The 23872-nt window shown below is 39.3% G+C and overlaps 1 protein-coding gene across 3 annotated transcripts in view; it reads left to right on the plus strand.

Moving 5' to 3' along the window:
* LOC115044612 (CUB and sushi domain-containing protein 3-like) overlaps positions 1-23872 on the plus strand; it is a 203345-nt gene that overhangs the window by 98581 nt on the left and 80892 nt on the right. For 2 of the 3 annotated variants that reach the window (XM_029503737.1, XM_029503739.1), the window contains 6 exons: positions 13409-13522; positions 14146-14241; positions 14591-14794; positions 20685-20809; positions 20963-21059; positions 22108-22212. In XM_029503737.1, the coding sequence (XP_029359597.1) occupies positions 13409-13522; positions 14146-14241; positions 14591-14794; positions 20685-20809; positions 20963-21059; positions 22108-22212 (741 nt within the window). The remainder of the gene's footprint in view (positions 1-13408; positions 13523-14145; positions 14242-14590; positions 14795-20684; positions 20810-20962; positions 21060-22107; positions 22213-23872) is intronic. The other variant, XM_029503740.1, reaches the window with a different exon arrangement.

Below are 23872 nucleotides of genomic sequence, written 5' to 3' on the forward strand. Positions count from 1 at the left end.
ATTTCTGCCTGTAACTAAAGAATATATTCACAAATTATGAAAAAACTGCCAAATACCGTTTTCAAATGATAATTTTACTCCATACATTATATGAGTTTGGACAAACATGGATGTCACAGAGACATACGACTGCAAGTGTTAATAGTTTTCACATTTGGCTGACGAGTGAAGCAGTGACACTAACCAAGGGTTAGTTACTACAGAAGGATTCATTCTTTTTCATTTTGCAGCTGTTTTGTTGTCAAACCAGTTAGAGACTGATAAAGTTATGTTAGCTAGGGAAACTGGACTTTGGAGCCATGATGTAGAAGCAACTGTTTACAAAAAATCAACAACACTCATGCATACATGTAGTACTATTCCAGTGAAAAATTAAGCTCAACTCTGTTCCATTCATTTCCCCACCTGCTAAAGGTTTTCTTAAAAGCACAGGTTTCGATTCTGTATCAGATTGTCAGAGCAAAGGATTACGACAGCTCAAAAAATATTGGCAACGTTTGGCAATGCGTCTTAGATGTAAGCAGGTATTTAGTTCAGTGGTGTTATTGTGCAGTTTGTGTAGATTTTCTGCACTTTACCTGTCAGCTGTTATCATTACAGTGTCAGTGACTGAGCAAATCCCCTGAATAGGTACATAATTCCTGTATTCGCCTGTGTTCTCCTGTGGACTGCGTTTTTGCCATGTCATATTGTGCACCTGACAGTACTAACTATACCCAACTACATAGCAAAAGTGCATAATAAACATCCATCCATAACATCATAATTTGGTGCTGTGTAATCTAGTACAGTTCTGCTAGAAACATCATGTAAATCACACTAATGCGTAACTTAGATTTACAGTTTGGTTACTTCCAGATATGTTAATATTGGCATTTATATACTGTATGGCAGTGGATCACCATAAAAAAGATTGGATCTTAAAACACACTGTGTGTGTATATATTATGTTTGGGGAAAAAAAGAGGCACATTTGCGAACCATCATTCTTTCTACCTCAGCCCTCAGTTATGGGGTGTGCTAAGCTCATTTTACTCGCACCATTCAGATATAATTAAGGTACAATGTGCATGTGTCTTGCCCTTAAATGTTTAATTATTCTGTCAGAAATAATGGTAGTAGTCATATTTCAAACAACAACTCTCTTTTAGAAAGATAAATAATTCATGGAACTCAACCTTTGCCTTGGGCACTGCTTGTAAACATACGCACATACAGTGCACCACAGGAATACACTCTTGTTTAGACTAATATCTTAGGCCAGTGTGCTCCATTCTTTCAGCAGGATATGGTATCTTCTTAGAGAAAAACTAACTTAAGATCAAGAAATTCTGACAAAAATAAAGCCCCATTACACAGTACACAGTTTAAAGAAGTAAATCAAACAAGCTTGGATGCATATTCATCTTTGACATACTGAAAGAGCCAAACTCTGCTTTAAGGCCCCCCCCCCCCCCAGCCCAAGTTTGTATAGCATATATTTAGAAATGAGGATTTGTTGATTGATGGTATTATGATTCTATTACGACTGAGGGCAGCACGGCAGCAAAGTGCCTGTGTGGGTTTCCTCCCACCGTCCAAACACATCATGTTTGGGTTAACTGCTGACTCTAAACTGTCTGTAGGTCTGAGTGTGAGTGGTTGTTGGTCTCTGCCTGTCTCTGTGTGTTGGCCCTGTGATGGACTGCTGACCTGTGTAGTTTAGTGTCATTGGTTTTATTCCATGACAACTTTTTAAATTTGTAATTCTTATATCAAGAAATGGTCTGCATGGTGTCATGAGTGATGTATTCTCCATCATTTCTTTGCATTCTACCATGCTAAAGCCATATTGTCAAACTGAAGTTATTTATTCACAATATAATGGTAAATTGGAAACTTACTCCCTAGAAACAATACATGGAGGGCAAAACCTTTGTGGTAAGGTGCAACCTACTTGGCATTTCGTAGTGTGGTTCCATGGTTCCAGTACCCTTATTAAAAAATAAGGTTGTGTGTCTGATGCAACAAATAACCTTACAGTGAGTCATTGCCCAAGTGCGAGTTGAACTTCAGCACGTGTGTGTTGTTTGCCCTCACCACACCTGCGGGATGTAACATTGGGGGCAAGGCTACATGCTGGATTCCATCTTTGACTGGGAGGGTTTGGTCGATATCCATAGTGTTGATGTGTTTGAACTAGCCTCCTTTCAGAGGTGCGTCTTTTTTTGTCCTGATTAGTTCATCATTTTAGTTCTCTTTCGCCACGTGAGAAGCTTAGATAACTAGATCAAGAGTGGAATTTTCCCAATGACACGTATCAGTGTTCACTCCGAAGGTCATTAAATTTCCAGCTAACCTTTGAAAATCAAGGAGAGATTTGTGGAATCTCTTTAATGTTGATATGATTGTCAGCAGCCAAATAGATGTCTGAATTGTTATTAACTTAACAAAAGCGAGCCTAGGGAACCTCTAACTGAAAGGATGTTCATAATGAGTCATTGGTGAATTTGATTTCATTGACATAACATTCTGTCACCTTTGTTTATCTGCCTAAGGCTATTTTACAGTCCCAGTGTATATGTGTATGTAATACTAAAAACAACATATGCATAATGTTTGCCACAGAACGTGTCAAGAGGCGAGACAGGAGCTCTGACAGATTGCAGTAATAAATCTGGGCTGTGACAAGATGGACAGAGAATGACTGAGCGAGAGACTGAGAGACTGCAAGAGATAAAGGGAGCGAGTCGAACTCTGAGAAAGAGGCTCCATAGATTTTAGTTGAATATGAAAGTCTCAGAGAGAACAATTTAGCGCGAGATAATGAGTGAGAGTTACGAGTGTAACAGGAAATGAAAAAGGAGAAAGAGTGTTGCTGACGACAATCATAACAACATTGACCCTGGGGGCTGATTGTTGACTCATCAGGATCTCTTGTAGAGAGTAAGATTCTGCCTGAGGCCACCTTAGTACACGTCTAGCTACATCCCACACAGAAACAGTCACCTTGTCTGTATGCATCGGCTTGCACAATATACACTTACCATAATGTAATTAACCTATTATGACCTAGAGACTTAGGTCTGTCCCCACTTTGACTTGAAAGGTGCCCCCAAGTACGTGTGTGGATTTGCAATAAAAGAATATGCCACTGTCATATCTGAGTACTGACAAAGTTATCTTTAAATTGATGGCATCCTGGTTGCCTACTGTGGCAGAGCATTAGACTGTGATAATTGTCAGAACCACTGCTGAGGAGTACAGAGACAAATGTGTGCTGGTTTAAGAGCCAAAAAGTAAAAACAATGATGAAGACCACAAAAAGAAAAAAAGATAACCTAATACAACAACCGTAACAGTTAAAAGATTGCTACTAAAACTGGAAGTGAAAGAGGGAAGTTAAATATCCTCGTCTGTTTCTCCTCTTGAGGTGACCAGTACTTACAGCCTCCAGTCCACGGGAGGGAGTTTATACCCAAGATAGAAACCTAATGGACTGGATGCAGCTTGTGCCAAGGTGCAGCCAAGTACTCGCTGCCAAAATGGCTGATGCAATTTCACTGTGATAATGGGTCATTAAATATATATGTATCTGTGTTGTCATACAATCCCACTAGTTTCTGTAAATGAGGCCTCTGTATGCTCTCACAGCTTTAAATCTCGGCAGGCCAGTGCTGCCACAAAGTAAAGACGCCAGGTACCTCTTTCATAATTCATTCATAGCCAGAAGGACAAACATGTACTGCCATTTTTCTTAACTTCTTGTGTTGTCTGTGTTGTGAGTGTCTTTAACACTTTATCTCTTTTTTGGGGGCAGCAGCTTTTGTGTTTGTGTTTTTTTTGTTTTGTTTGTTTGTTTGTTTGTTTTGTTTTTTTTCAGATTTTGCCTTTAGGCCTTTAGGCATGTGTATCTAATTCAGAAGTGAAAAGTAAAATTTGTTACAGTTGTGCGTGTAGGAATCACAACACATTTTATATGTGCCCTCCATCTTATTAATGGACAAAAAGTAATTGGACAATTGGCTGCAGAGCTTTCCATGGCGAGGCGTGTGTTATTCCCTCGTTATTTCATTTACAATGAGCAGATAAAGGGTTTAAAGGTCATTTCAAGTGTAGTGTTTGTGTTTGGAATCTGATGAGGTAAATTCTCAATATGAACTCCAAGTACCTGTCACTAGCAGTGTAGCAGTCCATCATTAGGCTGAAAAATCTACGCAAACCCATCAAATCAACTAGTTGGTACTTTCTTGAAAAGAAAGAATGCACCGGTGAGCTCAACAATGCTAAAAGGCCCAGAAGGCTGCAGAAGAATCCTTTTCCTGGTCAAGAGACACCCCTTCACAGATCAAGAACGCTCTCCAGGAGGTAGACTTATCTGTGTCAGAGTCCACAATGAAGAGAAGACTTCACCGGAGCGAATACACAGAGCTCACCACAAATTCGGAAGCTTCAAACCAGGAAGGCCAAATGAGTTGGCCAGAAAACATGCAATTTTGAAACAACCTCCTACAACCCCCATTCTGGACAGATGAGACCAAGATCAGTTTACACCAGAATGATAGGAAGAGAGGCGAATGGAGAAGGGAAGGAACTGCTCCAAATCACACCACCTCAAGCACTACGGTTGTAGTGTAATGGGGTGGACATGTATGGCTATCAATGGAATGGCTTCCTTTATAAATTACTGATGGTGTGACTGCCGACAAAAGCAGCAGGATGAATTCTGAAGTATTTTGGGCAATATAATCTGCACATATTCAGCCAACTGCTTCAGAACTCAATGGAGGGAGCTTTATGGTGCAGATGGACAATGACCTGAAGCTTACTGGGAAAGCAACCAAAGAGTTTTAAGGCAAAGAAGTGGAATATTCTGCAATGGCCAAGTCAGTAATCTGACTTGAATCCAACTTAGCATGCATTTCACTCGGTCAAGATAAAATTGAAAACACTCCCAAGAGCAAGCAGGAACTGAAGACAGCTGCAGCAGACGCCTGGCAGAGCATCAGCAGGGATGAAAACCAAGTGTCTGGTAATGTCTAAGGGCTCGACACGTCAAACTATTAAAATTGACAATTTGATTTATGAGTATTTGTTTCTCCAATTACTTTTTGGAAGGCACATATAAAATGTGTTCACCTGATTTGGATGAATATGCCTTCAGATGAAGCTGGAAGTGTGCACTTAAGTCACATTTGAAATATTTCATTTCAAATCCGTTGTGGTGTGGATTTCCAAATATTTATGGACCTAACTGTATTTAAATTCCTGTCAACATGGCCATGTAAATGACAACATTTAATTCTTCAGTAGCGAACTGAGGAAGCTGTTAGCACATAAGCGATGATTGATCACTTTTCACAGATAAAAGTTTAAATCTACCAACTTCACAGGACTGTGAATTCACAGTGTAAAATAAGTCTTGGAAATGTTTTAGTACCAAGAAAGTTTTTTTTTTTTTTTTTTTTAAATACAGGCAGGTAGCCGGTCAAATTATTAATCATCTTCCAGAAAATCAGTGTCAGGAATCGGGTACTCCAAGGTTGTCCCAATGGAAGATGATCTTTAGTTAAAAAAGATGAAAAGTGTAAAATTGGTGAAAATGCTCTTAGGCATGATGAAACCAGAGTGTTTGTTTGAATAATTGAAGTTGGATGACTTAGTTCTCCTTGACAAAAAAAAACAACAACTTTTAGACAGAAGCAAGGGCACGGGGAGATAGAGCTGAGGTAGTCAAGGTTCACTGATTAGCTTCCACACGATACCCAAGAAACGGAGCCCGCTATCTGTCTTTATACTCCATTTTAGATAAATATGCCACTAAAACTGCTTACAGAGAAGTCTTAAACTTTTAGTCTTGGCATACATTAACAGCTCAACCAGAAGCGTCCTGATACTGTTTGATGGTTGCTTGTAAATCAAATACTATTGAACAAACCAGCAGCAGCATAGGTTTCTATTTTCAGTGAAAAATGAATAATCTTACCATTTTCTCCTTTTTCGTCTTTGTTTTGTGTCTTGTTTAGATTTAAGTATTACATAGTCACACAAACATTTCAGTGTAATATATGCCAACAAGTACGCCATTGTGCAGCACAAGTGACTGGTTAGCCAGTCTGGTGGGTAAATTACTTTTAATATCGTCATCTGAGACTAATATACTGTGCTGTTTTGTTTTTAAAGCAGCAGACTAAGGTAAAAGTGTTCTTGTTACACAACATTTAGTGGCATGACACTGAAGTAGATGATTGTAGTTAGCAAGGATTTATATACTTACATATATTATTAGCTGTTGCCTTTTGTACTACTGTATTTGTTACTTACTGCAAATTCATTTGACCTCATGTTCTTAAGTCTTTCTGAGCCACTGTTTGTCAGACTGTAGGTAACATTACCGATATACATAAATCAAAGGCAGTCAAAGGAACAGATGGGTTTGTCCCTGGGTTAAATATTACCAGAGAAAAACATGGATTGCTAGCACAGGCATTACATACTTGTGCCGTTCAAAAATGGCCCCATAACGCTAATATTCATGTCTCTCTATGCAGCATCAGACAGGCTTAGTGAGACATCAGTTTGCAAATGCTAGTAAGCAATTAAAGATAATGAGCATCGTCATTTTCTAGAGAGAGTGTTTCAATAACACCTCACAGAAATAATAGTATGTGTGGGCCACATTGTATAAATAAGGGAATGTGATGCATTATAGAATTTCATGTCTGGCTGCCATGCAGGAGCTTATGATTATGTATCAACTACACAAAAGTGCTTCACTGGACCACCCTCATTCAATCTGTAGAAGATCAAATACAAAAGGAAGAGAGGGAGACTGAAAGAGCCTGCCTACGATTGTGAAATTTTTCTTTCCTGCTGTATTGTAATGATCTTATCTATAGTGCATGGCCTGGTTTTGATGGGGGAATGATTTAGCCCCCCCAAAAAAAACAGGATGATGGAGAAGCCAGATGAAAACTGAAAAACTTCGCAGTGCAGCATTAAGTCATTCAGACATAATGCTCCCTAGCCTCTCCTGCTTTTGTGCTGTCTTCATTTTGTCCCAATTTTTAACACATCATCTGGTATTTCTTAGCTTTTTCAAATTAAGTTTTAAACTTCGAATCTGCTCTGCAGAGTGTCCTGACATATTCCTATCAGATTTCAATTACGGGCTGAGAGAGATCTGGTGTTTGTAGGAAATTCAATAAGTTTCATTTAAATTGAATTAAAGAAGAAAGCAGGTCATTTGGACACACTCTGGCCATTAGAACAACAAAGGAGGGTTCGGGGTAGACCTCTTAAATGAAAACTGAAACTAATGGTGAAATATTGGTTTGAACCAACCTTAGAATCTTGTCTCTTACAATCTGAGAGTCCTTTAGGTAATTTGAATGCGTCTTTCGCTGAACACAGGCATCTTCCACTCTTTGATAAAGGCCAGACCAGTGGAGCGCTGCAGGAGTGATTTTCTCATTGGAAGTTCTTCCCATCTCCCCACAGCCTCTCAGGGGCTGTGATCTTTGGGTTTTTTTGTCACCTCACCAAGCCACCCCAACCCCCCCATAACTTATTTGGCTGGGAACCAAGTTCAGTCAAGTCCCAGCTGTTCCAAATTTCTTCCACTTAAGGATTATGGAGGTAACTGTGTTCTCAGGAACTTTGTAATATAGCAACAATTGTGTGGGCCTTCCCCATATGTGTGCTTCATCCCCTTTCTCTGAACACTGAAAAATTTGGTGCTTTCTCTGATGGCCGCTATGTGCAGAAAGATCTTTTATAGCGAGGTGTGTACCTTTTCAGTCAATTAGATTTACCACGACTCCAGTCAAGAGGTAGAAACATTTCAAAGGTGAAAAGAAATGGGAGACAGCGGACCCAAGTGTCTAAATACCTCATTTTAATTTTTCATTTTTTTCCTTTCCCCTTTTCGTCTTTTTCTCTGTTTGGGGTCACCACAGCAAGTAAGCGCTCTGACCTGCATGAGTGATTTTTGCTATAGATTTCACGTTGGATGCTCTTCCTGTCGCAACCCTCCCCGTTCCTCCAGGGTTGGGACCGGCACAAGCCTACCACTGCCTTGTGTGTTTTGCAAACCTAGGGCCTGAGGTTGCACAATGCGTTTTTATAAGCACACTGGATTCAAACTAAATTATTTCATTATTTTTTTTTAACCAGGCAAAAAATGTGGTTGGACACATTGCCGTGTGCACGTGGATGTTGTTTAATGCAGTGGAGTGGTGTCTTCTTACCACACGCCGCCCCACCAGAGAACCATTCAGACACCATGACAGACTTTGACATTGTTACTGACCAGGTGCATCAGTTCATCGGCACAGTCAACACTTTTTCAAATGGTTACTTCCAGGAGGATAACAAGCCTTGTCACAAAGTACTGCTTATCCTAAAATGGTTCCAGGAACATGACAGTGGTTTTAATTTACTTCGCTGCCCTTCACTTTCTCTAGGTCCCAGCCCAATACAGCACCTATGAAATTTGTTGGTAAGGGTTTTCTCAGTGTTAGTGCACTGGCAAATATATGCAGGAACTGTGTGTGACGGTTAGAATGAACCAAAAAAAAGTGGGAAGCTTCTTCTCTTCAGTCCTCTTCAATGAATTTAGCCAGTTATACAGTATGGTATGAAGTTCATTTTAAAGTGTAAACTGCATATTACTGTTATTTTTCTATATATAATACCTTTATTTACTCTAAAGCCTCAGATGTATGACCCAGACTTGGTGGCTTTGCTCACTCGATTAATTGAAACAGTCTCCTGAATCCATTAATATTTGGCACAAACCATAAAAGATAGCAGAAAACAATCACAGCCTCTTGTCACATGAGGCTATGTGACATGAAATTAGATTGTCATCTCATGGGAACACAATCAGCTGATAATGTTAAATATTTTGCATTACCTCTGCCCGCAGTAGCATTCATAGTAATATGAAATGCAGGAATAGGTCATTACCATACAGATCAATGCCCGAAGAGCCCTGTGATTAAAGCGACTTAACTGCTTTAGGATAATTCAAGGTGAAGATGCATGCATGAAAATTTTGTCCATTGTCCAAGTACATCGCATTATGCTACCATGACTAGGCCCAGAGGACAAAAGATTCATCACTGTCCTGCATAAATTAGGGTAATGAGTTAACAATGATTTATTGACTTAAAATCTGGCTGTGATTACAGCAAAGGAGCAGATTGGAGTTATGCATGACTGGCTTTGGATTAGAGGCAAACATGAGCGACACTGTACTTATGAGAGTATATATGCATGTGCTTGTGTTTCTGTGTGTGTGTTCACAGTTCACAAAGGGGGAGTGCAGCCTGTTCAACAAAGCACAGTGTTGGTATGCTAATACCACAGCAGGGAGCTGTCCCTAAGGGTGAAATCATCTCTTATTCAGGCTGTGGTTCAGCCATAGGCGCTCTCACTACTCAGCAGATAAAGAAACAGGTCTGCCTGTGACGGTTTATGATGGAACTACACATTTCTGTGTGTGTAAGTTTGTGTGTATTTATTTTTTGCTTTGTTTTTGGGACTGTCATTTGTCTTTAGTGGTTATGTGTGTTTGACCTATTTTATGGAGGAAGGTGCCTGATTAAAAATACAGGTTACATGAATCCCCACCTTTCCTCTTTTCCACTTGCTTCATGGCTTCAGTTGCCTGGTTGCTGAGTGGTCGGTCCAAACCACGATCCCTTGGGATCTGAGACGTGTATCTCTAAGTTTTGTTTCTAGCTGTGCCTCTCATTTTCTCACCCATGTGTCTTTGTTCGTTATGTGTTAGGTTTAACAGTGTAGCTGTGGTGTACTTTGAGGCTACATGCCAGAGGAGATCCGAACTACTAAGTGAAGATGACAGGGAGCTGCTTCATAATTCATAGCCAGAAGGACAAACATATGCTGCCATTTTTTTATTTTCAGCAATTGCTTCTATTACCAGTGTTTTTATTTTTTATTTTTTAACAGTTTTTCAGGTGGGTGTTGTCTATATATTGCCTGAGGGCATGTGGATGGGGAAGACACATTGGTAAAAGTGATTACTGGATAAAATCAGCCTTCGCTTGCTTTTTATTTAGCTGCTCCAAGAATTTGAGGTCTGCTTATGATTCTGGTTGAGAGACTTCACGACTATTGTTGCTTGTCGCTGGTTTTCCTGTTGGGTTGCAGGAAAGCAAATACTTGCTGCTCCAGCTCAGCCACTCGATTCTCCAGGTAGACAATCTGTTTTTCCTTCTGCTCTTTCTGGACCTGCAGCACTTTTACCTCCTTCACCAATCCAAGGATGTTTTTTTTCTGTGGCCTGATGGCAGAAACCTCATCAGAAATGAAGTCAATTGACTTTTTAATGTCCTCAACTTCTTCCATCACAGGGTTCTTTCTTGGATGCAGCAGGCTGATGCCCGTTATATATTGTAAGAAAATTGCGCATTGGCTTAAAAAACACCAATCAAACAAAATTCAGTGTTAGGTCCAGGATGCCTGACAAATCGTTTCCTGCTGATTTAAAAAAAAAAAAAAAAGTGCCAGTGAAACGCAAGAGGACTTTTAATTTGAAACTGTTATAACTAGTATTGTGTTTATATTAAAAGATAAATGGAAAAGTAAACAGCAAACAGGAGGCAGTAAAACTGTCAGAGATTTTACACAAAAATCATGTTATGACCACTTATATAGATTCAACAAAGAAAGGTAGAAATAAAAATCAGCCTCTGAAAAATGTATTTTACATTCTTTTGTTGAGGTAGGTAAAGGCTATAACATTGTGAATCCCAGGCAGAGGCTGTGAGCCGTGTGAAAGACAGTATTTTATTATATAGCCAAAGCACAGTCGTGGTTTTAAACTTATGTGGTTTGTCGTATTGTTAGATCACATTGCAGTTATAAAATCTGAATTTGACCCCATACTCTCTAGAAATATATTTCCGTGCGCACATTGCACTATTAAATAATTGTGAGACAGTTTAATTTAATCTTCTTTTTTTACTTCCACCTTTGAACACCTTTGTGTTCAGAGAAAGTTCTTTTCCGTGTGACAGGAGTTATAGTATGTGTGCTGACTCTTAGCTTGGTGGATGGATGCAGGTCAAGCCATAGCAGGAGCTTGGCACATTACATCCTGTTCCATAGTGCCTGGCGCTGCCTGTGTGTTGATTCTAATTATTTGGTGTTTGCTTGAGAGGAGAGAAAAGAACATGAGGCAACTGAGCTTTGCTTCATATTATGCACAGATAAAATAACTTATTACAGCAATACATCCATCTTCATCACGAGGAAGAGCAATGCCAGGAGCCAACTAGAAGAAGAGGGATGAAAGAGCATAAAGGATTTGTAACTTTCACAAGATGTGTATGCACCAAACTGCTAGACTGAGGCTGTAATCTTACCACTGATAATATAGACTACCTTATGCTCACAGGCATGCACGACTGCAAACACTCCCCTCTGAAGTAGTAATCCAGGTGGCTTTGTCCCGTCATTTGGCTTTAGAAAAAACAGGTGCTTGTAAACATGGATGCTGTGTAATAATAAGGAAATATTCTTGAAAATATTCTTTGAAGACATTTAAATCGCCGTGTGTGCATTAGTTGTGGTTTTGCTCATTGCAAGCAATAGTTAGTTATTATGAATTACGATCATCTCTCAGAATGTTTAGTAGAATTAAAGGTTAGGCTTGAGGAAGATATTGCCCTTATGCTTATAAAGCCCATACAATGGTCTGTCTGTACGTATGTAAACATTTTGTAAGGAATTGATTCAGTTCATTGGTAATTATTCACTAATGCCAAAATAATGGTTTGTTTTTGAAACCTTAAATTGTCATGTTTTTATTTTATGCTATAATTCTAAAATTATAATGCAGACACATTAAACAGAAAATTAAATACTACACAATCGTACCTGTAAAGGTTTATATACTGGTTAAGTGTTACTCTTCAGTGCCACTGCTCTGACAACACACTATCTGCCCATGGCCTCTAAACTGCAGCAAAAATATTATGCACTCCTCCTTCCTTTGCTGCCTGTACCGGCCTGCTTGTTTCTGCCCATTAGTCTGTCAGCAATAAGCTCCTCTGGCTGAAAAAGAGATGACTAAGTTTGTTAAATGGCATGACCAAAAACAGATATAAAATTCAAAGAACTACTTGATTATTGGTTGTTGGGAAAATGTCACAGAAAAGCTGTGACCAGAAACAGGTCAGCAGATAACTACTTTCCATGATGGATTGGAGACCAGTGAAGAGCAACTGTATAGGAAGTGTGGAAACTAAACATTTTAGTGAAATGAATAATCAGGCAGAGACCCTGTCCACGTACATAGTGTGTGCGAACTGGTGATATCAGTGAACAATATCTTATTTAAAACTAACCAGCCTAAGTGGGGGATTGTATTTCAAGCAGAATTCAGAATGTCATTTAACATCATTGGGCATTTTTTTCTATTGGCAAAACAGAACAAAAAACAAACAAAAGTACTGAAAAATGATAAATAAAACTAATTATCTGTAGTCAAAACACAGAGCAGACCCAAAGCCTTATTCATGCTGCTTTACCAATTTCAAATCCTTTTTTTCTTTTCCAAAACACAATGATATTAACTAGTGAGACTGTGGACAAGCTTTTACAGTGATGGAAAATAAATTAATCTCATGGCTTGGGTCATTGTTCAGTTTTTATTTATTTATTTATTTATTTATTTATTTTTTGGGGGGGGGCGGGTTAGGTTTTTTTTTTTTTTTTTTCCCCCTCCCCAGGGGGTCATCATTTTGAATCTGTAATAATTTGTCTGAAGTTAATCTGTAGTTTAGCAGTACCTTTGTGATGCATTGTCTGACCCTATATGGTATCAAAATGGTCCTCATGTTACGGTTGACTGAAGGTGTGTTGGATTTGAGACGTTACAGTGAACTCTACTAAGTCCAAATGAAACAATCTTGGTGGAATGTAAATCTCTAAATGGGAAAAAGGTTATTTCATTACAGTCAGGACAGGGTGCTGCTTTACACTCCTGTGAACCAGTTTGCTGTTGTACGGCGTTTTGGTAATGTTTTAAATGAATCCAGCATATTGAGTTTTTAAATGTCAAATTTACTTCATAAAGGATTTACTTCTAAATTCTGCTGATCATATTTTATTTAAAGTTTGAGTGCTATGACACTGTGGCGACCTTCTGAGGAGAGAGGCATGCAAATTAGATTTCATATGTGACCCTTCAAACAAACGGAATATTCCACTGAGATCAGCATTGACTTCTGAGCTATTGGTTAAAGGTGTTGGGCAGCGAGAAATATGTTCATTTTAACAGCATAGCTAATGGCCTCAAGCAGCCAAGCAAAGCTCATTTCGCTCATTTCGCATATAATCCATAATCTTGTTTTAATGTAACTTTCCACTCTTTGTTCTTGCCCTCTGTTTGCAGTGTTATTCGGTCAGTTTGTGGTTTTCCAGACGTTGACCACAGATGTGGTTGAGATCTATGATGGAGGCTCGACAGACTCAGCCCTCCTGTCCTCCATATATGGATCACATTCAGGTAAAGATACATATCGCTGCAACACTTCAGCACGGTGTGCCATATTATCTGTTACAAGCTCATCTGTATGTGTAACTTTGTCAAACACAGCATTTTGTAATGCAGCATATCCATCATTCGTCTCAGGTCCCATCATTTTTTTTTTTTTTTAAATAGAAAGTCAAAACACAAAACAGAAGAAAGTCAGTGTGTGTTTCTGCTGTCAAGTATAAAGATTTTCATCTTTCATACATTTCTATAATGAATATATAATGAAGCCCAACGATGATCGATGATACATTACAATTGCCTTCCAATACACTCCTGAGATCCCAATTAAAATAACAAAATCCAACCATTTGTTGTAGATCGTTGTCAGACTCGAGTGTTTTACACAGTAGCACAATGTAAAAGCATTCAAATTAATCTGACGTTTCATTTCAACTACAACTGAAGGATATAAAAAGATATGAAATATATACTCTAGATCAAGTCAGTATATGTTTAAATCAGACGGAGAATAAAACAATCAAGAAGCATATTGGAAAAGATCAGCATTTTTCCTTTTTGGTAATCTCCAATTATTAAAGAAATGTTTCTGTTTATATGTTATCACTGAGCATTTGTTTGATTGTATTATTCAGGCGAGACCCTGCCTTTAAGTTCAGGAAACAAGATAACACTCAAGTTTACCACAAATGGAACAGAAACAGCGAAAGGATTCCATTTTGTTTACCAAGGTAAGTTAGCTTTCTTCTTTCATCATTATGAAGGGGAAACTTGTTTGGTGCATTTTCTTCCTTCTGGAGGGGCTTTACCCGTGCAGTCAGCACACGGAGGGTTGTTCAGCAGAGGGCCATTGGCTGCTGCTGGACATGGCTGAACGGAGCTGGATGATGTGGGCTGGCAGAGCAGATGAAAGTGACTAATGATGTGCAAGAGAATCGCTAGGGCTTTATCATTTCTGTCTGCCTCCTTTGTTTTGGCATTTCTCTTCTCCCTGTTGCCCATCTTACAACCACACCCGCCCACCACTCTTTGTCTCCCTATTTCTTCTCTCATGCTTGCTTCAACCCTTCTTATCCCCAGCTGTCCCCCGGACAAGTGCCACTCAGTGTAGCTCAGTCCCTGAGCCCCGCTTTGGGAAACGGATAGGGAACAACTTTGGAATCGGTATGGTGGTGCTGTTTGAATGTAATCCAGGTTACACACTTCACGGCTCCAACGCCATCAGGTGTGAGGCCGTGCCCAATGCCTTGGCCCAGTGGAATGGCACTGTGCCTACTTGTGTTGGTAAGCATCTTCCTACCTCCTATGCCCGATCCATTCCTCAGCATGCAATCTCACATACAAAAACACATGCGCACACACGCACACAGACCACAAAAGATAGAGCAGCTGCACAATAATGGGTGGTGTCTGCTTTTTTTGTTGTCATTACTTATCTTGTTGTGCCACCCATTTCATTGCATTAGCCTGTCTCTGGTCTTGATAGCTCAGACAGGAAGAAAGAGGCAAGGACGACACAATAACAAAGTCTCAAATACATTTTCTACCTAGACAAGGAAATTCAGTTTCTGCCTTCCCAGATTAATGGGAAAATAAATAGCAGTAGAAAGTGTATATGTCTCAACAGCAAGATTCTTTCTGAGTATAGTAGACCTGCAATACAAGGAATTATTGAAAAGATGTTACCCACCACTGGGACACATAAAAAGGAGTGTAAACACATTAAAAACACCATAATGACCTATGGGGCTGTTAAGATAGCACCTTATATGAAGAATGCCATACAATCAATAGTTGATTTCAAGTCATGTAGCCTGAAATAAAGCCCAACTTTGTGAAGCTAAGCATCGTACTAAATACTCTAATGCTCTAAGTACAAGGTTAAAGAAGCTATAATTGATTCTATTATAATAACAGTATCAAGGAGTTTCTTGTACTGATGAACCTACAGAGAATTATCTCTCCAATCTGCAGCCGTCGTCAGCTTTATGGACCTTTATATCGCGTTTCAGTTCATTGCTTAGCTGTCCAGCTGCAACTTTAATGTTTTGGTTAGGTCTACTGCTCTCATTGCATTTTTACGGTGCAGCGGACAGCTGCTGATTTCAGTGGAAAAGCCCTAAAAATTCACTGTGCACTACTTTCTCAACACTAAACAGACAGACAGAGTTAGTGACCAGAGTATCTGCTGAACATTTAGCAGCTAAAGAGCCAAAAATTTCCCACAGGAACTGGTAAAGACTAGACACACATCTGAATGCGAATGTTGGACTTCCATTTGCCAAGTGGCACCAAATAAATGATAATGTCACTATGTAACTGCTGCATGCATAAATAAGCACCTGTCTGCCAACAAGTATGTCATATCAGTTGATGTTAATGTTGTGTTAACAACATTACAAATCTGTTATTGTAACCCCAATCCCTTACAATCACTCTATTTAATGGGAAATGAGTCACAAACAAGCTCAGCCTTTTCACTGTAATGGATGTAAGAAGACATGAGACCTTTATAGTCCATTTTCTATCTTCAAGGGAGTAAATAAGTTTGTATTGGTAACAAGGACCGGGAAGTGTTGTGCAGACGATTTGTGACTTCACATGCACAAAAACCGCTGCCTCACTGTTTGACTGACTATAAATGTCTCAACAAAATTAGGGCTGTGATAATACAGCAGCATCTAATGGTGTACTCCACTGAATGCTATATAACAGTACAGGGTGTCCATAAAGTCGCTTTACAATTTAAAAAAAATTATTATCAAGGCAAATGATAAGATATCTTAATTAAATTTGTTGTATATACTCAGTGGTTATCAAAGTTTTCAATCACATTGCATTTGTGTATTTCAGGTACCCTGTTGGTGAAATTGGTAGTGGTAAATGCCCTAACCCTAACCAACGGTTCACCAGATATCACTCCCCTGGACTTCTTTCTGTGGGCTTATGTATTAAACCAAGATATGGGACATCACTGACCTAAAGCAAAAGATCACTGATGTCATTGTGAACTTTGATGAGGCTTTGTTACAGCAAACATGAAAAGAAATCGAGTACCGTCTTGACGTGCAACTAATGTAGAGGCACATTAAATGAGGCAAAAAAACCACCTACTCCTCACTTTGGAATCATTTCCACATATTTATCTGCTCATTTGCTTTTGAAATGCATTTTTTAAGTTGTAAAGAGACTTGAGGGGCACCCTGTTTATCTCGCTGCATGGCTCTTTGGCTAGCATACTAAAAGCCATGCAGACATAAATATACATAGCCATAGCACACAGTTTTACGCTGGAGCAGATGAACACACTTGGTCTGCATATGTTATTCTCATTACATATAAACATAAGGGAGGGCATGCTCAAACACATCCACATGTTTGCTTTGGGAAGATGAAGAACTATAGATGAAGTACGTTGGAATCCATGGAAGGTCTTGTGCCAGCCAGCAAATAGTCAGAGCCAGTGAGTGCCAGAGATTTCAAGCCAGGGTTCATCCAAGTTTACTGCCAAGTGGTAAGGGAATAGTGGTGGCATGCGCAGATCCATTTTAAACACAGTGATTTTTATCTGGAGATTGAATCTGGCTGCAGCATCTCCCCCAGCGGCTGTGTACTCGCCTAGAATAATAGATATAGTTTCATGGAGGTTTCAACCAAAACACTATGCTCAATTACTCAAGCCCACTTTACAGAATATGACGGTATCAGACGCTGCTCTCCTGAGGGCTACCTGTGGTTCAGAAGATACATTTGTCCGGCTGTGATTGGCCTAGCTCGTCATGCAACACATTTTGCTTGCACACTTTGTAAACACAAAGCTACTAAAGTAAGGATTTGCTGTTCAGCTGCAACGTTTTATTGTGATTTCATTAGCCTTGGGTGAATGGATGCATAATGTTTGGGTGGCCATGGCTGAATTAGGAGAATACATAGTTTACTTGAATTAATCAATGGTTTCGTTTGTTTGAGATGGGGTTTGACTGACTTTACAATGAACTTTTAAAGATTAAAGTACTACAGCCGTGAACTCATTTTCTGTATGTAGACATCTTCTCCAATTCAATAGTGGAGCTGTACAAAGATCTTATAGACATTAAAATGAAAGTAAAGATAGATGGCAACAACTCTGTTGTCATTTCGCCACTGTACTGTAAAGGCAGCTGAATTCCAAACACAAACTAAATCAACTCTGAATGTAAAACACGAGGGCCCAGGATTACATAGGTTCACAGATCATGATTCGCACCATGGAATCCGCAGTTGGCTTAAAGACTTTTTTGAAGTTGTCACGAAAATGTGTGGTGCTGAACTTGTTTTCTAACAGTGGAGCCTTGTTTTGAAACTGCCTCTGAAGACCAATTAAAGCATCCCAGTCCAGCGCTGTGTGGAGAAACCAGGCCAGAATGCCTCTCTGGACTAAGATGGGCTACCCTTTAGGTGGCACTACTTTTGGGAATTTATGGAAATTTCTGAATTGCGATTGGAAATTACTGCCATTTTGACTAACAGTGTATTTCTGACAAATTTTTCATGAAAGTAAGCATCACAAATTTCTGTGCAACATATTGATATTTTTAAAATGAATTTCACCACCCACTCTTTCAAAAAGGCAGGACATTTCATATATCTGGTTAGTAAATAGTTATTGGTCTTGATTTGCTCACTGCATCATCCACAATGACTTTAAACCATTGGCTTATATGGATCATTTTCTTCAGATTTTAAAAGCACAATTTAGCTCAAAGATTGGCAGTAGCACCATTTTCTCCTCATTCAATTCCAATTAAATTGCCTTAGATAATTTTGTGAGAGCTGACTTTGACATAACTGGATTTGTAGTCTTTCTGGAAGAATCTAACTTTGATAAATTGCCAAGGCTTTCGTCTTTGTCAGTGTGATGCTTATCTTGGACAGAAAGGTGAAATGCTGCAGTAGAAATATTGAAATGAGTGGATAAAAACTAAAAGTAAATGATCAAATCAAGATATAGAAATGTTTTATTGGCCCTTATAACTTAATAATGCAAATGCAATTATCAAGGGAAATCAAAAGAAGTCACTATTTAGCATTAATATCATCTAAAAATAAAAATGCAAGGCACGCTATTTTGGAATATATTATTCAATTATTACAATTAAGTAGTCTATTTAGTGGAGATCGTTGTTCATCACACATTTTTGATTTCTTCACTAAGACGTCTAATTAAAATGCTGCAAATTCCCTGCTTCTCCAGTAGTGAGGACCGGTGTCTCCTAACATGTGTGGTCCCCACGCTTGTCTACCTGCTGTAACTCTGACATATGAGCCTGCCACAGATTGAGATGGGTGGAGAGCATTCATGCTTTTATGAGTGTCATGATTTCTAATCTCGCTCAACCAATTACATTAACTGACAGCTTGGGGGACTCTAAGGGGCTGTTAAATTATGCTGAAATACTGCATCTTTCCCTGGAACAGCTCTGGAGCTTGCTGTCAGGATTGTGGCCTCCTGCTAAAAGTTTGTGTGTTTCTCTATAAATATGTATAAATATTTCTCAGACCTTTGATTTAGTGCTAACGCTGAGAACCAATGAGACTATGATAATAAAAGGCAATTATTTTATGTTGTCTACTTCTTTTGATTAGCATTTAATTTTTCATTGAAGAGGTGCAGCAGCTAAGTGTGTTAACCTAAGTGTGGTTACCTAGTAACTCAGCATGTTATGATGTGTAATTTAACTACAGAACAAATTTCATTACCGCTGGCCTTTTCGCTATTGGTACTTAGTATGAAAAGAATCAAGAGGTCAAAAAATCTCCAAGAATACATATCGGGGAAAGCAGTGACTGTGAATTTTACATTTTAGCAAGCCAGTAGTTTGTTGTTGTTGTTTTGTTTTTTTTTTTTAAATCTCCTTGTCTTTCACATTGAAACCTCCAGTTTCAGTGTTTTCTAAAACAGCAATTCTCGTGGACTTGTAGACAAATAACTGATTCTTGATTGTGAGAACACATTGTGCCATTCTGCTGAAAGACTCCCTCCTCCCTCCCCCATGACTCATTTTCTAAGACTGCAAAAAGACTGTACCATACAAATGCCAGAATATGACAAGAAAAAAAAAAGAAAGCAGCTTATTTGGCCAAATATAGAGGAAGATAGGTATGTTGTTCCTCTAAACAGCAGTTAAAACTGAGGAATGCTTGTTTCTGTCTGAAGAGCAAAAGGAGGAAAAGAATTAGAGTTGACTTTTTCTTATCATTTCTATGCCACTTCTCTTTGGAGTATACAATATCTGTCATTAATGTTGCAATACAAGCCGTAGCTTAAGAGACCAAACCGTTTCTGATGGCAGAACACTGAATCTCGTTACAGAAAAGCCACCTTAGAATACAAATACACTTCTGCATCAGACTTCTCTTATTGTGGTAGTGTACCGTAAAAGACTTTACTGGCTTTCTACAAAAGTCACAACAGCCCAGTAGCTCACAATGCATTTCTGTATTAGCTCGACTGAAAAAGCTGTCTTTCAATGGGGCAGAGTGTATTTAGCTCTGTGTTTTGTTGGGAGTAATAATCCAAAGGATTGTTGTCTGCAAGGCTGGGTTACAATCCTTAATGGACAAAAAGTGAAGCACAGCACTCCAAATATAAAGCCGACTGGCACCCGTCTGAAAAGCAAAAAAGAAATTGTAGTTATTACTGCTGTTTTTATCCTTATTTATTTATTTATTTCTATTTATATTTATTTCAGTGATTATATATCAACATTGTCTGTTTTCAGCACAAAAAAGGCCAATTACTTCAATTCAGCATTCATCTGAGAAGAGCAGCAGTTTATTTATGTTACTTCAGGCACTGGTAGAAAGAAGGTGCAATTACAGCACACAGGGATATCATTTACAATAGAAAGATGTGATTTGCATGACCTGCAAGAGATAAAATTACATGTCGGGGTTTCTGAAGAGCGAGTCACAATATCAAGCTCTACTGAATATTGCATGTGGATGATGATCCGTGGACATGGATGCATGCTCTAATGAAAAACAAACAAAAAAATGTTTACAGATGGTCATCTATAACGGGTGACATTATGCATTTACATGGTTTTCCCACTGTGACATTTTCCCTCTCTTTATGCGGACTGACCATCTCTCAGCCTAAAGCTTTTGCCTGTCTCTGGAATCCTTTGTCTAGTCCCCTGTGGTGGCGCGTTAACTGAACGCAGAGGCACGATCCTCTCTCCTGGATACCCCGAGCCGTATGCCAACTATTTGAACTGTGCCTGGAAAATCTCAGTACCTGAGGGAGCTGGCATCCAAGTGAGAGAACACAGATGTAGAATTTAGTAGTGTCATGTTTGATGAAGGATGAAATTCTTTTATGCACATTAAAAATTAAACATACATTAAAGTAATGTTACTTTTTGTGTTGTCTGTATTTTTCATGTTCATACACTTTTACAAATCTTTCAGATTCAAGTTGTGACCTTCACCACAGAACACAACTGGGACTCACTGGACTTTTTTGATGGGGTTGACGGCAATGCTCCAAGGCTCGGTAGCTACTCAGGTAAATGTGATACAACTGAATTTTAGTTGTCAGTCCTGTCTTGAATGTTACTCAGACGTTGGCTCAGACAGACTGTGGCAGACCGACATGGAAATGGACCAGATGACATTTGGCATTTCCTTTGAGATGCTGACTAAAAACCAGTTTAAGAAGTCAAAGAAGAAGAAGAAAAAAATCCTTCACAGAATGTTCTTGAATCTGTAGCAGAGGTCTCCATAATCTAGCCCAATTTTCAATCTAGAATTTTATAAATGTGGTGTTGCCCTAAGGCTCATGCTAATGAAAACAGTGCTCATGCCACATGGCAACCTAGTACAATCAGGCCATCACTTAATTTTAGAAGCTGAATCCTGGTGTAAGGGGGACTGGTGTGGCATAATGAATTCTGCCCCTTTATCAGCTTAGTTTTATGAGACTAGATGTCAAATTTCTCAAGTGGCGGATATCTCATTTTGGAACAAAATTCTTTACATATTGTAATAGCTGCACGGTACAGCTCTGACTGTGCAGGGCAGCACTGCAGCATGAAAAGGGCGAACCCCAGTTTAATTGGTTAGAAATCAATTTTATTGGTGGCTAAACTGATAAAGGTAGTTTTGGTTGAATGTAAATGTCTCGTTGCAAATTGCAGAAAAATCATGCCTTGCAACGGGAAAATGATGTCTGACGTGTAGGATATTCTGCAGTGGTTGTACATTGTGACATTATTTTTGGTCTGTCTGACGGTTCCAGTTGATGAATGTTGAATGTGGATTATGTCTTTAAAATCAGCAACAGGGACAACGTGTTACTGTTGAAATAGAGACGTGGTTAAATAGAATTCACTACTGCTTATAGCATATTCAAGTGTTTTGCCAAAGCTAGACTTAGATCATGACTTAAAGCAAATTAATCTGAAGCTGAACTGTTGCTCTATCTAAATTACTGCATGTTGCTTAGGAATAGCACGTGTAAATGGGTTGCACGTCCACATGTTTTTCAGCAGTTCACATTTTGAAATAGGCATGAGAAATGATTTTATCTGCCTCCTGTATTTTGTGTAATTCAGGTACAACAATTCCCCAGCTGCTCAATAGCACGTCTAACAACCTGTACGTGACCTTCCAGTCTGACATTAGTGTCTCCGCCGCCGGCTTCCATTTGGAGTACACAGGTATGAGGAGAGATGGCTTGTCTGCCTGCCTTTCACTCTGTCTGTTTCTGTGTGTCCATCTGCCATTGGTTTCCAGCTGCTGCGCAGGGATATCAGGAGTAAGAGGGACAGCTAGCCTAGGTGGTGCAGTTGGACAGGAAGAATGTGAGAGAGTGAGAAAGCAAGGTTTCTTCCCAAAGAAGATCTTTTCATTCACTTTGTCTTTGTATCGGTTTTTCTTGCATTCTGCGTTTGGTTTCACAATGACCTTTTTTTTGTTATTCTCCTGTAGCATTGTAGTGGATCCACATCCTTTTTCACTTGGTAACTACATTTAGTGATGTGTAGCTGGCGCCAGGGAACGAGTAACATAGTTCTTCCAATCAGAAATTGGGAGAAATAGAAATGGGGGTGATGAACAGCAGGTATTTAACATTTGTCTCTAATTTCAGGCACTCTCCATTTGTCACTTAATGTCAGAGTAATTCTCTATTTTTATGCACGGGCAGCAGGCAGCCATGGCTCGAGGTGTGTGCTCATCCAGCTCTCCCATTCTTCTAAATAAGAGAACTCAAAAAAAGGCCTTGAGGGATTTTCTGCAAATTTAGCACAAATGATCACCCGTACTAAAGGATGAATTGATTATAATTCGATTGTCTGAGTTCAGAGGTTTTGAACAAGTTCCCCCCCTTCACATTTGTCTTTGTTAGATTTTTAAATATTAGTTAAAAGGAATTAAAAAAAAATCTGCCACGGGAAGACCTACAGTTTAGTAACATATTTTCTGAAATATTCATCAAGGGTGGTAAAATAGTGCCAACAATGGGAAAGAGTAGTAAAGATATCAATTCTGTGATGAGATGAAATTGAAAGATATGTACAGCACAACGAAAAGAGTGAATAAAGAAATGTGGCGAGCTCACATTCACAGTGGAACAAAAGAGTGTGGTTTCAGTGAAATGAGTACAAGCTAACAGTCAGTTCCCACAAATGTGTTGCAAAGCGAACTTTAAAAACATTGATGTCACTGAACCTGCCCTCACTGTCTGCGGTGTCAGTCTGCAGGCGTGATACCACTGGTGAGGATGATTTCACAGTCATGTCTTCGTTTCCAAAACACCCTCCTCATGCATGGAAGCACTGAGAGCTGTCTCTCTCGGCGGGCTCTTTCCTCTCGGCACTAAACGCCTCTCCCACCACCCCACCTACCGCTGAGAATCACTTCAGTGACATGTCTCACAGTCAGATCTTTGCTCTCTGACTGCTTTACACATTGTCACTGCTGCCTCCATAACGTGCATTTTCTTAAGCTTCGTGTAAACCACAGTCCAGTCAAACTTCATGCTCCATGTTTTCTTAGTTTGACTGTGTGGTCAAGCTATTTTCCTTCTTTATGCTGCTCCTCATTAAGTATTTTGTGGTCTGGTGCTTTCAATTCTGTGATGTTCTAGTCAACTGTTTAAATCGGAGTTCAGCCTTTGATTTGTTTAATCAAATTAAAACAATTCTCTGCTCTGTTCCCTCGCCGATTGAGGCTTTGTCTGTTATTTTCAGCCTTTGGTCGGCCTAAAACACACTGCAATTTTTAGCACAGTGTGCGCGCTGAATGCTTAGTACAATGGGAGTAAAAAGCCAAGAGGGATTGATACAGACACGGCAAGCCAACCATCCATTTTTAAAC

Source organism: Echeneis naucrates, chromosome 6, assembly GCF_900963305.1.
Source record: "Echeneis naucrates chromosome 6, fEcheNa1.1, whole genome shotgun sequence".
NCBI lineage: Eukaryota > Metazoa > Chordata > Actinopteri > Carangiformes > Echeneidae > Echeneis > Echeneis naucrates.